General features: G+C 37.3%; 3 protein-coding genes across 6 annotated transcripts; 1 reads left to right on the top strand and 2 right to left on the bottom strand.

The window, feature by feature from the left end:
- Positions 1–1,294: 1,294 nt before the first annotated feature.
- On the bottom strand, positions 1,295–2,920 carry LOC123715642. The gene has a single exon (XM_045670840.1). It carries the CDS (start codon positions 2,764–2,766, stop codon positions 2,080–2,082), a length of 687 nt encoding a protein of 228 aa, XP_045526796.1. The 5' UTR covers positions 2,767–2,920; the 3' UTR covers positions 1,295–2,079.
- A 165-nt stretch (positions 2,921–3,085) lies between these two features.
- LOC123715835 (probable phosphorylase b kinase regulatory subunit alpha) lies at positions 3,086–12,134 on the top strand. 4 transcript variants are annotated; one of them, XM_045671166.1, is made up of 18 exons: positions 3,086–3,484; positions 3,560–4,545; positions 4,897–5,110; positions 5,762–5,871; positions 5,947–6,094; positions 7,164–7,328; positions 7,594–7,758; positions 7,994–8,132; positions 8,407–8,489; positions 8,570–8,746; positions 8,819–9,075; positions 9,228–9,356; positions 9,438–9,576; positions 9,673–9,714; positions 10,202–10,300; positions 10,372–10,487; positions 10,689–10,946; positions 11,136–12,134. In XM_045671166.1, exons 1-18 carry the CDS (start codon positions 3,226–3,228, stop codon positions 11,349–11,351), a joined length of 3,702 nt encoding a protein of 1,233 aa, XP_045527122.1. In that variant the 5' UTR covers positions 3,086–3,225; the 3' UTR covers positions 11,352–12,134. The 4 variants fall into 4 exon arrangements, with proteins under 4 accessions (XP_045527122.1, XP_045527123.1, XP_045527125.1 ...); XM_045671167.1 differs by lacking the exon at positions 5,947–6,094 and adding an exon at positions 6,600–6,747 and having other exon boundaries at positions 3,087–3,484; positions 11,136–12,133; XM_045671169.1 differs by lacking the exon at positions 9,673–9,714 and having other exon boundaries at positions 3,087–3,484; positions 11,136–12,133.
- Positions 12,135–12,194: 60 nt separating this feature from the next.
- LOC123715836 (39S ribosomal protein L28, mitochondrial) lies at positions 12,195–13,614 on the bottom strand. Its single transcript, XM_045671171.1, has 5 exons — positions 13,453–13,614; positions 13,080–13,347; positions 12,681–13,000; positions 12,432–12,610; positions 12,195–12,336 (listed from the first exon to the last, which is right to left on the bottom strand). The coding sequence occupies exons 1-5, from the start codon at positions 13,471–13,473 to the stop codon at positions 12,279–12,281; spliced, it is 846 nt and encodes a 281-aa protein (XP_045527127.1). The 5' UTR covers positions 13,474–13,614; the 3' UTR covers positions 12,195–12,278.
- Positions 13,615–13,656: the final 42 nt, after the last annotated feature.

Here is a 13,656-nt window from a genome sequence, read left to right on the forward strand (position 1 = left end):
CAAGTATAAAAGTATCTAATGAAATAACGCTGTTAAGAAATCAACCAAGTAACAGTAGTATCGTAATCAGAGACTTTTTAAAAAGGTGTCAAAGCTTTTGGATAAACTTATGTACTCAACTTAAATGTCGACTTCCCATTAATGAGAAAATATTTTACGAGTAGGTTTCATAAACACACAAGTAGCGGCTTATGAAAATTTTACATCTGTTATCAGCGTTATGGACAGGTTTCCGAACATTACTACAAATGATACAATAAGACAATTAATTGACGATGAATATCGTCAAATTAAGTATGATTCAGAGATACAAAACCTGATGTGTGGTTCTAGTAGTAGCACCAGTGCTGTAAATGTTGAACAGTTTTGGAGCAAATTAAGTTGCATTGTTAATAGTAGCAATGTTCCAAAGTACAACAATTTGACAAATTTTGTAAAATGTCTAAAATGCATACCCATTTCAAACGCTGAATGCGAAATAATTTTTTCAAAAGTTAATCATGTATTAACTAAATAAAGAAACAGGTTTCCAGCTAAACATATTGCGTGCCTGTTCCATGCTAAGCAAGGTCTAAGTGAAGGGAGTGTAGATTATATCTCATTTGACCCATCGAAAGAAATGGTAAAAATAATCCGTCGAATACTGACTATTTGTAATAAAACTTATTGTAAATATTTTCATATGTCTGCAAAATGAAGGTGTGTAATTGTTAAAATTAAAAAAAGTAACTGATAATAAGTGTTTTCATTATTTTTTTCCTCTTCTACTTTTTATTTTAGTAGATCGCCATTTAGTAAAACGGTCACACTGATCATACACGTCACACGAACATATACCCACATAAAACATTTAAATGTTTTAATAGAAATTTCCTTGTTTTGCAGGCACTAATGCTGCTGTTGAAAGGGTATTTTCACTAGGGACGCAACTTTCTGTAAAAAACATTATCTGCTGTCTTAACAGTCAAATTTTATATGCAAAATGAAAGTTGTTTGGATGTGGCTACATTATTAGCCGTACATCCTGATTTAGCAAAAAATCCACTCCCAAAGAAAAATGTTTTTAATAGAAAATAAAGTTTTTATTGCTTTTTCTTCTTTTTTTACCTTTGAAAAACTTGCAAATACTTTTTGAACAAAAAATAGTTGGTAACCTTAGATCTATGAAAAATATTTCTCTACAAGAAACATCCACATTTAAGTATCAAAATATCAATACTCTATAATATGTTGTTTCTACCAGTAACAAAATAGAACCCATACATAAAATGGTGATAAAATGATTAGAATTCAATATGTAATAAAAAATATATTTATTTAAATAAGATACCAATGTTGGCATAGTTTCGGCATGCAAGTCACCTTTGAGTTCATGCGTGCGAATTGCGCCTATGCACCAGTGGATTTTTCTTTTTGTGTGTGCAACACATGATAAGGAAAACCGGCATGCCTAAGACTCAAAAATCAACGGCGTGAGTGAGGCACAGGTGACCAATCAACTTACTTGCTTATTGATAAAAATAAATGATCACAAATCACATACAAAAATCAAGGCATGTAATAGTACAACTAGTTTTTTTTTAAAAATAACAATAAAATATAATATAAAGCATTTTTGAAATAAATGTTCATGTTAGTATATTATATAGCCATTTTTCAAAGTTATGAGTCCATTTACTTTGGAAGACATAAGAGATATGTGTACAATCTTTTTATACAGGCTGCACATCTTGCAAGCCCGTGAACTGTAAAATATGTATTTAAATTTATTACTGGTGTATTTACGCACCTTCAGCTATTAAAATTTGGAACAACCACATGATCCATGTCAGCAATTCTATTATCACAATATAATTTATAAATATAGCACCATTTATTGCTTATACCTTAAATCTTTATAATTTTTTTCAATAGTTACAAAATGCAATATAATATTACATGGAGACATTCATTATTATTTACTATAATAGTAACTTATACAACTTGTAGAGTAGCTTATTCCCCATAATAATAACTAAAATCACAATCAACACAAATTTCATCAACAAAAATATATAAAATTGTATGGATCCTAAGATATTAATCATTGTACATCCCATCCAATAAAAAATCCATTCTTTTATAATGTCGGTTTTTCCAAGCATCTTGACCTCTCTTTAGAGCCATGTATCCAACAACTGCAAACATTGGTACAACTAATATAGTTATTACAATAGGCATAACAAGATCAGGATGACTGTTTTCATGCATTTTTTTTACTTTGGCATCTGGTTGGAATTCAATTTTTTCACTCAACTTGTCCAAAATTTGTGATGAAAGTACAGTAGGCTTATGTACTATTGTTTCATTATGCTTTTCTTCAATTTGCAACCCACTTTTGTTTGAAATAGGTTTAAGAGTGTTTGTGGAATTGGAATTTTCATCTAGTGTGATCATATCACCACTGGAAAGTGAATCTTGCTCATTACTTGTATTTTCTTCGAGGTGATATTTGACACCTTTTCGTGGAACTACTGAATTGGTTTTATTTTTCACTAGTTCTGTATCTAAATTTATCACCATAGAGTTATTTTCTTTTGGTAAAGTGACTGTTGTGTTTGTTAGAGGGCCACCCTCACTCGCAATTAATAACTTTTTGTTCAAGTGCTGTGGTAAGTTGGGAAGTAATTTAATATCTTTTGAAGTGGTTATAATTTGTTCGGAGTACACAATGTTTGTAAAAAGCAGAAATAAATATACGCCACAAAATAGTCGAATAAGAGTCATCTTTGGTTATTATAAAACAAAAAAGTGACTACCACTTACTAAAAAATTATTAAAAACTGATTAAAATATATATAAAAAGCTACAAAATAAAATAATTATTATAAAAATAAAAGTTACGCTGTTTACCTACGCCATCACAACAATTGACGTTAAAATGTAAAGTCGTGTTAAGTGTTAACACCGAGACTCGACGTGGTCATCTGTCAGCCGTCAGAGTTCATAAGTCATAACTCAATACAGGAATTGACAATTAACATTTAACTTCAATCATACATTAATGTCAATTAAAGTAAACCTTGACAAATTTGACTTTCAAAGGACATGTCTAATAATAAAAATATTACGATTGTGCGTTTTATGAGATTTTTATTATGTTTTATATTTTATTATAGGCGCGTTGTGCGGTGTTAAATTATGAAGTAGAGATTTAAAGTCATTACTCAATTATTATTTTTTACGATGCGAACTCGTAGTAATTCTGGTGTACGGTTAGATTACTACCAGAGAATTGTACATAAGTTAATTCTTGACCACCAGCAGCCTGTGACTGGCTTGTTTCCAGCTAGCCCTCATAACGATCACGCTTGGATAAGGGACAATTTGTATTGCATATTAGCAGTATGGGGTCTTTCTATGGCCTTTAAGAAAATAGCAGATCAAGATGAAGATCGGGCCAAAACTTATGAGTTGGAACAAAGCTGTGTAAAGCTTATGAGAGGCAAGAGTAACATATATAAATAGTTTTGCAAAATTTTATTAAGACAATATTTTCTAGAATATATTTTATTTTTAGGTCTTCTTATGGCTATGATGCAACAAAAAGAAAAAGTTGAGAAATTTAAGAGTACCCAAAATCCATTAGATTCTCTTCATGCTAAATATTCTTCAATCACGGGTCGTAATGTTGTTACAGACACAGAATGGGGTCATTTGCAAATTGATGCCATTTCCCTTTACCTCCTTGTCCTAGCACAAATGACAGCATCTGGGCTGCAAATTGTATTTTCACTTGATGAAGTAGCCTTCATTCAAAACTTAGTTTTTTATATTGAATCAGCTTATTGTACACCTGATTATGGAATTTGGGAAAGGGGTGATAAAACAAATCATGGTCTCCCTGAACTGAATGCTAGTTCGATTGGAATGGCTAAAGCAGCATTGGAGGCAATGAATGAGTTGGATTTGTTTGGAGCTCGAGGTGGTCCATCTAGTGTGATTCACGTTTTAGCAGATGAAGCGCAAAAATGTCAGGCAGTATTGCAATCCATGCTGCCTAGAGAATCTAATAGTAAAGAATTAGATTCAGGGCTTCTCTCCATTATAAGCTATCCAGCATTTGCTGTTGATGACCCATATTTAATAGCAAAAACAAGGGAAACTATTGTAACTAAATTGCAAGGGAAATATGGCTGCAAAAGATTTCTGAGAGATGGCCATAAAACACCTAGAGAAGATCCTAATAGACTTTATTATGAGCCTTGGGAATTGAGAATGTTTGAAAACATTGAGTGTGAATGGCCCCTGTTTTTCTGTTATTTAATAATGGACTATTGCTTCCAAGGTGATAAAAATAATGTCTCTGAATATATGCAAAAGTTAGAAATGATTATGATAAGAAAGGATGAAGGTATGAAGCTGGTGCCAGAGTTGTATTCTGTGCCAGCAGATAAGGCACATTTGGAGCAAAGTGAGCCTGGCAGTCAGGAAAGGATTCCTCTTGGGAGGTGTCCGTTCATTTGGGCTCAATCATTATATATTCTTGGAAAACTGTTACAGGAAGTGAGTATATATTTCCGATCACATCTGCCTAACCAATTCCATGGAGTTGTTTATATTTTATAATTATTTAATAGATGAGTCGGTCAGTTTCGTCACTTTCGCGTCAACATACAGCCAGAGGTTAGAAAGGTCCGTTCCTTGAAGCGTCGATATTAGTGATGTCAAAGAGCGCAGAGAGTTGCCTCTCTGGTTGTGCCTGCTCATTTGGCTGAAGCCCGAAAGCAACGGCATGCTACTCCCACTAGTAAAAGGGTTGACTGAAATAACCTCTGTCATGGGTTGCATCAATGGGTCGTATTTTCTTTTAACTATTATGCTATGCTGTATATAAACGACTTTTGTCTTTTACAGGGTTTTCTTGCCGTCGGCGAGTTGGATCCATTGAACAGAAGGTTATGTTCAGAAAAAAAACCAGACGTTGTAGTGCAAATAGTCATATTGGCTGAGGATAATGAGATCAGAGACAAGTTAATGGAGTATGACCTACACGTTCAAACCATTAATGAAGTAGCTCCCATTGAAGTCCAGCCAGCGAGAGTGCTGAGTCATCTTTATACTTACTTAGGTATTGCAATTAAATATTTACTAAAATGCTGGCCGATGGTAAAGCGGTTTTTGGTTAAATTTTTAGAAACAAAATAAGTACGATTATGTTAACCTAATGATAGATTGCCTGCTTTTAAACTTTTACAATGTCTTTCAAACTTTTTATATGTAAACCCGAAACCAGGCAAATGGTACATTTTACTGATAATATTTTGTTTGAAAAGACTTAGTTCACGCCATCCAGTTACCTATAGTCCTCTCTGTTCACATTTTCTGTCCTTATCGCACCAATTCCCTAAACACCACTTTGTCTCTTGGCATCTTCAAGTGTAGGAGGAGGGGAACATTCTACATGCTCCTGCGCCTTAGAGAAGACTTAACGCTTCGTTAGCTTACGCTTCGTTAGCTTACGCTTCCTATTTGTATACTTATACTTTTATTTGTGGTCTTCTCCCACGGAGACAGGTGAAGAGACGGACGGAAGACTATAGGTGTGTGGTGTTTCCATATTTTTACGCCGCATTCCACTTGCCCCTCGGCCTACTTTTCTTCGTCTTCGCCGCTCCAGACTTAAAGGAAAATATTATCGATCAAATAATACTATGTAATATTTGATCCAGTGTTTTACATTAAAATGAGAGTTATAATAGTCGTACGTATATGTTTTTAGGTAGAAACAAAAAGTTGGGTTTGTCGGGAAGAAAATCGCGGGACGTGGGAATATTAAGTACGAGCAAGCTTTATTCACTCAACGATAGAATCTTTGCTTTCACGCCTCAGGTGAGTGACAAAAAGCTTTGAAAACATGTTTTAATTCCTTTACAAAATTATTAGCGACATTGTTTTGTTCGATAGTTCTCTGATATGAAGCGTTTCTACATAGCGTCTGACTATGAACTGATGGTAGACATGCTCAAATCAGAAATTTATTTCTTGAAGTCCTCGTGGCAAAATCTACTGGGAAGGCCTCTTATCGTATTAACTTTGAATCAAATGAATTTAGGTATTTATTCCAAATTTATTTTGTTTGTGCCCCGGTTGAACGACTTAACACTTGTGTCGGCTTTTAATGTGAGGATACGTGCAGACCACGCTTTAAGTTGCATTTACCATCGCTAGAATAAATAGTAGTACATTGGATCACGAAATGTTTTACTTTTGTGTTACAACAATGATAATGGAGAAGTTATTATAAGTAAGAGTAAGCAAAATCTTTACCTTTAGATATGAAATATGTTAATAATGCTACACAGTGACGACGCGGGTACGCTGATAACGTACAAACGATTGGCGATTCGTCTATTACTACGTTAACTTTAGTAATGTATTTCTTATAAATATTAATACCATTAAATTAATACTGACAGCGCAATGAAACTGCTCCACTATTATTGTTGTCTGTGACTTTGGCATTTTAGGATAAATAGCCATTGTCACAGATTACATTAAAATATAATGTCGTATTCCACTATTCCATTGTTGTCATGACACCCGCATGAATGCCCCAGAACTTTGACTACGAGGAGTACTACATGACTCGCGACCCGGCGTTGCTCGCCAGCACGTTTACGGCGAACGTGGCTTTCCTCGGCATGAGTTGGAAACAAATGTTGGGAAGACCGACAATTACGTTACTTGCCACACAGTATTTATTAGGTACATTTAAGTTGATGTTATTTTTAATTTATACTGTTCTGTGTACAACGCATGGGCGTACTTTAAGTTACGATGAGATGGCATATACTAATGAAAAGTAGACCATGTAGCAAATCGTTTGGAAACTTAGTCGATGGTCTTAAAATTTAAATTTGTTAGTTGGAAATACTTTTTATTTCTCTTCTCTTGTTACAGATATTAAAAAATGTGCATGCATGTGTTGTAAATAACTAAAAGGCAAACGTTGCTTTCGGCCCTAGTCCCGTATTCAAACACCTCATTGTATACGGAGCTTTAAGTGATCGAATACATTGTGCTTTGTGACTAAAACTTTCGCTAACTCTCTCTAATGTCCTGTTGCTGAGAAATCAAATATCTTTAATGAAAATGTAAGCTTAATTTGACAAAAATTTCAGACCACGGTAAAATTCCAATGGCCATGATTACAACTATGAAGAAGTTGAAGTCCGGTTACATTAACGGTACGAGAGTGACTCTCGGTAACCTCGGGGACTTTTTAAGCACTTCGGCCATAACCAATTTGAGTTTTCTGGGAAGCCAGGAGGACGGCTATCCTGACAGTACGTGTGAAATTTGTAAACATATTACATGAACTTATGACATATACTTTACTCATTTCGCAGACTTATTTTATGTTCAAATTTTTCCCCCATTTTTTATTTATGAACATGAAATTTTGCCTAAAAACTACCCAAAGCTACTAAATGGATGTAAATGGAATTTTTTATATGAGTCATTATTTATAGTTTCTTCGGTACCCATTCAATTGAAATAACGCCCTTTTCCTTTGTCTTAAGGTACATTTTGATATGTCGCACTTTACAGAACTGAATCCGCAAGTACAAAGCTACTTGGAGGAACATCTATTGAAGTCCTTCAGCAATAAGTTCAATTTCTTGTCGAAACCGACCGCACCGCGAGGTCGCACTCTGAGGAGACGGATGTCAGTCAGGGGCGCCATCAAGAAGACGAGGTCTATCAATGTCGATTGTGAGTAGTTTTTTAGGCCTAGTGGCTTCTCGTGGCCTAGTGTCAAGTGAAGGAAAGTATGGTGAGGAAACCGGCTTGCCTTAGACCCAAAAAGTCGACGGCGTGTGGCAGGAGGCTGGTCACCCACTTGCCTCGCCTGTGAGACAGAATCTGAGGCCCAGGCCTAAAGAGATAGTAAAGGTTATCGTTATTATTATTGTAACTTTTTAATTACAAAAGAATAACTTTTTTTCAGCGGAGACTTTGGGAATGGAAGGAGAAAACGTCGGTCCGCAACAAGGAATTCTCGAACGGAAACCTTCGTGGCTGGAAGTGGATCCCATGTTCGGACGCAGCCCCTCACCGGAGGACCCCAAGAGGAGAGCCTTTTCCAAGTGAGAAGCTCTTTGATTTGGGAAAATGTAGAATGGCTGTACATGAAAAGTCATGATTTGAATTAATTTTCGTCCAACTTTTACTAATTATGTTTCGTGGGAAAATGCGTCACGCATATCTACATCAGCCAATTCGACCTGATTTGATCTTTTTAATTGCGATAACTGAGATGTCTCTATTTGCCCCTTAATTAATTTATGATTTAAAACATGGAATTAAACAATTAATATTTTAATTGCCAAAGAATGTTATCTATATTATAAATCAATTCAGGGGCACGTCCACCACCAGCTTAGCGGTGACTCCCACTATCGAGATCACCAAAGAGAGTTCTCCGTCGCCACCCAAAGACGAAGGTATCACTCTTTTTCTTACTTCCTTTGTTTCTGCTAATTTAAGTCAATTTTGACTAAACACCTACACTTTGCCATTTCAGCCACCAACAAGAGCGTGGTGGTGCGCAATCGCACGGCCTCCGAAAACCAGAACTTGATTTACGCGGAGCAGGAGACGGACGAGCTCATCGGCATGCTGCGGGAGACCGAGAGCTTGGACGAGCAAGGGGACATCCTTCAGTACCTTGTCGACACCCACGGCCTCGACTTCGGCACCGGTGAGTGCGCACGCGCAGCTTCGCCGACGTTATATTGATTCGGCCGATTGAACACATATATTTATATCGAAGGGGTTCTCGAAAACGGCAAAAGCGTGACGGTGAAGGACCTCCTGAAGATCCTGTACGAGAAGGCCTGTTCGCAAAAGCTGTGGGGCCTGGTGCGGCACTCGGCGGGGATGTTGGGGAAGCGGGTGGAGGACCTGGCCAAGGCCGTCACCGATCTGCTGGTTCGGCAGAAGCAGATAACGGTGGGAATGCCTCCCAACAACGAGTACACCATCACCGCGCCGCTCCCCGAAAACGAACTGCGGCAGCTCATCCACTGCGTGAGTGGTTATTCATTAATCGTTAATCATTAAGCAAATGAAGTCCGTTTCACGCAGTCGTCGCGCCGAAGCGGCGATGGGCTTCGGAAGGTAGATTTTCTCTCAAACGCAAAAAAGAATGGAAATAAATAATTCGTTCCCCATTTGGCCAGGCTTACGGCGACGACGAGAGCACGGCGATGCTGACGCAAGAGCTGCTCGTCTACTTGGCCATGTTCATTCGCACGGAGCCGCAGCTGTTCCTGGAGATGCTGCGGCTGAGGGTGGGGCTCATCATCCAGGTATCCCCTCGGACGCGGTGCGGCCCTTCAGGCTCCTCCGAGCCTCGGGCGCGACCGATACATTCGTTTATTTCGATTTAGGTGATGGCGACAGAACTGTCGCGAACCCTCTCCTGCGACGGCGAAGAGGCGTCGGAACACCTCCTCAACCTGTCGCCGTTCGAGATGAAGAATCTCCTCTATCACATCCTGAGCGGGAAGGAGTTTGCGATTAACAGCGGTGAGTTCTTGCTTTATTTGTTATTTATTATTTACAAAACACACCTAACATTTACGATAAATTTAAGATAAATATATAAAAATACTTTGTTTTCAGCAAACTCAGTGTTCGGTATACCGCTAAAGTTTAGGAAGCAAGGCGAGTTTCCCCTTTGTTCCCCTAGTCTTGTCCGTTTTTGCACATTTCCCTGTTTGTCTTAACCGTACCCGGTTCATTTAACAGTTTACTATATTGAAAGAAAACACTTTTTTACCGGATTGAAGCTATGTATTATCATCAAACTCCAAAGAAACAAATACAGATAACACAATTTTCTCTACAGCTGTGATGCTTTTTGACGTTCAACACTTTTTGTCTACGGTCACCGTGAACACGCACAAAATTTAAATTCATATAAAATAATTATAAGTTTAGTTTAGTACATAGCTTCAATCCGGTAAAAAGTGTTTTCTTTCAATGTTCTTCTTCAAACGTTATATTAATTCGACCTCGTCCCGCGTTAAGTTGCAACCTTAAGGTTAAAGAAGCGAAACAAAAACAAGAGAGTGGCCGATTTATTAGCTTTTTTATTTTTCTTCGATAATAATGTATAATTGCAGTACCGTAAATCATTGTTTTTCCATAGGACGCGGTAACTTCTCTATTGTGAGCAACAAATCGACTCGCTACGGAAAGAAGTCACAAATCGTGCTCGAAGGACAGACCATTCAAGGCATCGAAGACGGTGAGTCTGCGACGTTAGGTTTCGCCGTTCTAATGAAACATGTATATATAAATATATCATTTGGACCGAAGCTCCGGCGGCGGAGCCGGATCGGCAAGGGCAGTGGCTGAGACGTCGGCGCTTGGACGGAGCCCTCAATCGAGTGCCGAGAGATTTCTATCCGAGGGTGTGGGGCGTCTTGGAGAAGGTATTCGATCTGTTTATGTCTTGCGATATCTGGTTAAAAGCTCTCCAACAATCTTCAGTTTATTAAACCATTGAATTTAGTTAAACTGCACTTTTCGCCCGGTGTGCAAAATGTATATAAAAGGAAATGAAAGTGGTGAATAATGTTATTTATTATATGGTTAAGCTGCCAAACTTTTTATCGCCGCCGGTGTCTCTCCAGTGCCAGGGTCTCGTCATCCAGGGGAAGACGCTTCAACCGAACTTGACCCAAGAGATGACGCCCGGAGAGTTGAAGTTCGCGTTGGCCGTCGAGACGGTGCTCAATTCGATCCCTCAACCCGAGTACCGGCAGTTGGTGGTGGAGGCGCTCATGGTCCTGACCCTCATCGTGGAATACAAAACGATCGACAACTTGGGAGGAACGATCACCGTGGAGCATTTGGTGCACAAGGCGAATCAGATATTTTTGGAAGATCAGGTGAGTGGTTCACGTGGACGTGGAACTTTCGCGGTACGCCCTAGAGTATGGAAATCGAAATTTCAATCTGATTACGATTCCTAAACCGCGGCAGTCGTATAGAGTCAGCCAGAGAGGTAGAGGACGTTCGCTCTTCGCGTTCGTTGCATTTCTTGTGATCGAATGGTGCTAACGGCGGAACGATTCCAGATGCGTTGTAACGGCGACGCCACCCTGTGCTGTGCGAAGCCCGAGTGGGGGGGAGGAGGGCAGGTGTGCGGCGGGGCGGCGGGGGTGTGCCAGCTGCTGTACGACAGCGCCCCCAGCGGGAGCTACGGCACCATGACGTACCTGGCCCGCAGTGTCGCGAGCCTGCTGGCCGACAGGATGCCGCACGACACGCCCATCGAGTGCACCGTCACGTAACTGGCAAAACTGTTTTAACTAAATTTCAGTTTTGTAACATTGCGGGTAGCTACGTATTATGTGTATAAAAATTTGTAGTATTGTTTTATATAAAAAGCAAACATTTCACTTACGATGTATACGATCATACTGGTTTTATATAATTGTTACTTGAGAAGTTACTTGATTTACTGGTTCTACTTAAAAAACTTATAATTAAACAAAAATTTAGATTTTCAATATAACAATACAACTTTGGTCGTCACATTTGATGTTGCTGAAACTTTATTGTCTATATTTTATGTTATCAAGGCCCGTAGCAATGGAATCTGAGAGCAGAAGTAAAAAAATGAATTGTGAACCCAACTTCTCTGACCAATCGAAAAGTTTTCTCTCCAATGTTTATGTATTTGTTCAGTATTGTTGAAATGCTCTTTGAAATTAAATTACACTTGGAATGAGCAGTTATTGCTAAACAGTCATAATTTGTTGAAGTTATAAAAAATGTTTTATAGAATTTGCTAATCTTATTCATATATTATATATTTAAGAAACGTTTACTTGCCCCCTTGTGTTATTTCTTTTGTAGATTTAGAATTAATATGAAAAAATACATGTAACGGTTACAGGAAACTTCATTTCAATATAATAAGAGATTATATAAAAATCCTCTATTAAACATAAATTGTTCTCGCAAGAACTTTTAAAAGTGTCATGATATAGTTTACCTCGATTTTTTTCACTGAATTTCATGTAATTGTTCTCATTTGACTCTATTTAAATATCCTTTGAAAAAATAAATATACAAGATGTGTTGATGAATTATTTGTTGTTACAATTTTTATAGTTATTAAAATCATCACATTATTCATTAAATAACTATTTATTTCCGTATAATTTTCTACAACACAATTTTCATGTGATAATGTCTGTCTTTTTTCTAAAATACTAAGCTTCATCCTTCTTTCCAAATGGGTTCATTTTTGAAAGCCAGGATGTTGTTGACCTGAAATATTGTCATACATGTTAGTAATATTAAATTCAATCAATAGTGTAAATAATGACAATGTCTACCTTGCTATATATTACAAAATAACTTACGTAATGTCCTCGGCAGACGTCTTTGCATCGATTCCTGCTGCCTTAAGTTTTTCAACTAAATTTTTTCTATAAACATTTTTCAGAGGAATTGGTTTGTTTGCAGCTTCTTTAATTTTTGCAACTTTACACAAAGCCTCATACCAAGTTAAGCCATACCATTCAATTTCTTCTGGGGTATACTAAAAAAAATTATATTTCAGTAAAAATATTAATTAGAAAATAATAATACACATAACTATTGTTACTTACAGATGACAAATACGTTTTATATTCATCATAGATCTGTTTTTGCTTGGCTGGGTCATAGGCATGTCTTGGACATCCATTCATCAATTCAATAAGTATTTGCTTTTTTAATTTTAAGGCTAACATTGAGGCCAGATCACATGCTGGTGTTTTCAGCAAATAATGATCAAATCCATAATGGTCATTAATAAGCTTTATTGCTCTGTCAGTAACCGTGACAGACAGGTGCGTGTTTAAGACATCTGATTTAACAACAGTCCTTTTAAGCACAGGTACCCAGTAGTGAGGAACTCTGCGCTTTTGAGGATCGCGCTTTTGAAAACCTACAAAAATAAAAGAGATTTACTTTCAATACTCATTTAAATAAGTGTGAAATATAATAAGACAAAACAGGCTACTTACCTTTAATTACTGCCTCACCACCCCAAATTCCTTCATGAATTTGATGAGGTTGTTTCAAGGGAAGAGGTATATTTTGCACTGGGAGGGTTTCACCAGTAAGATCATCACGCTTCCATTTGCTATCCTGAGGGATATAATGTACAGCTGCTGGTTTCAGAACCTTCCATTCACGCCAAAATTTTTTATACGCAACAGGTAGCTCAGCAGCTATACCTATGTCGAATCTGCTTTTCTTCTTAAATGTCTTCGACAACTGGCGTGCTGTCGCCTAAAAATAAAATGATAAACAAATTCTGATAAGGTCACACGTTTCTCATTGTCAACACAGACGACGTGATGCAACAAAAATCTACGAAACGTAGTGTTAAATTACCTGAATACGGGAAGAGGCCATTTAACTTTTAGTTAATGAATCATATAACAATAACAATTTACTTAAAATCCTATCTTCAAAATACTGAATATTTTTTAATAAAATTTGCACTTTTCGATAACCACTAGTCAGTACAAACGTCAAGTAAGTTATTTAAAGGTGACAAATGCCAATTCTCAATGTAACAAGTTGTTACGGCTGTGC

Source organism: Pieris brassicae, chromosome 10, assembly GCF_905147105.1.
Source record: "Pieris brassicae chromosome 10, ilPieBrab1.1, whole genome shotgun sequence".
Classification (NCBI taxonomy): Eukaryota; Metazoa; Arthropoda; class Insecta; order Lepidoptera; family Pieridae; genus Pieris; species Pieris brassicae.

Excerpts from the sequence above, each read along its gene's own strand:
- LOC123715642 (XM_045670840.1), bottom strand. The coding sequence starts at position 2,766 with ATGACTCTTATTCGACTATTTTGTGGCGTATATTTATTTCTGCTTTTT.
- LOC123715835 (XM_045671166.1), top strand. The coding sequence starts at position 3,226 with ATGCGAACTCGTAGTAATTCTGGTGTACGGTTAGATTACTACCAGAGA. Across the intron at positions 4,546-4,896 it reads TTGGAAAACTGTTACAGGAA|GGTTTTCTTGCCGTCGGCGA; the intron begins GTGAGTATATAT and ends TGTCTTTTACAG. Across the intron at positions 8,490-8,569 it reads GTCGCCACCCAAAGACGAAG|CCACCAACAAGAGCGTGGTG; the intron begins GTATCACTCTTT and ends TTGCCATTTCAG.
- LOC123715836 (XM_045671171.1), bottom strand. The coding sequence starts at position 13,473 with ATGGCCTCTTCCCGTATTCAG. Across the intron at positions 13,348-13,452 it reads TGGCCTCTTCCCGTATTCAG|GCGACAGCACGCCAGTTGTC; the intron begins GTAATTTAACAC and ends TTTTATTTTTAG. Across the intron at positions 12,337-12,431 it reads ACGTCTGCCGAGGACATTAC|GTCAACAACATCCTGGCTTT; the intron begins GTAAGTTATTTT and ends ACAATATTTCAG.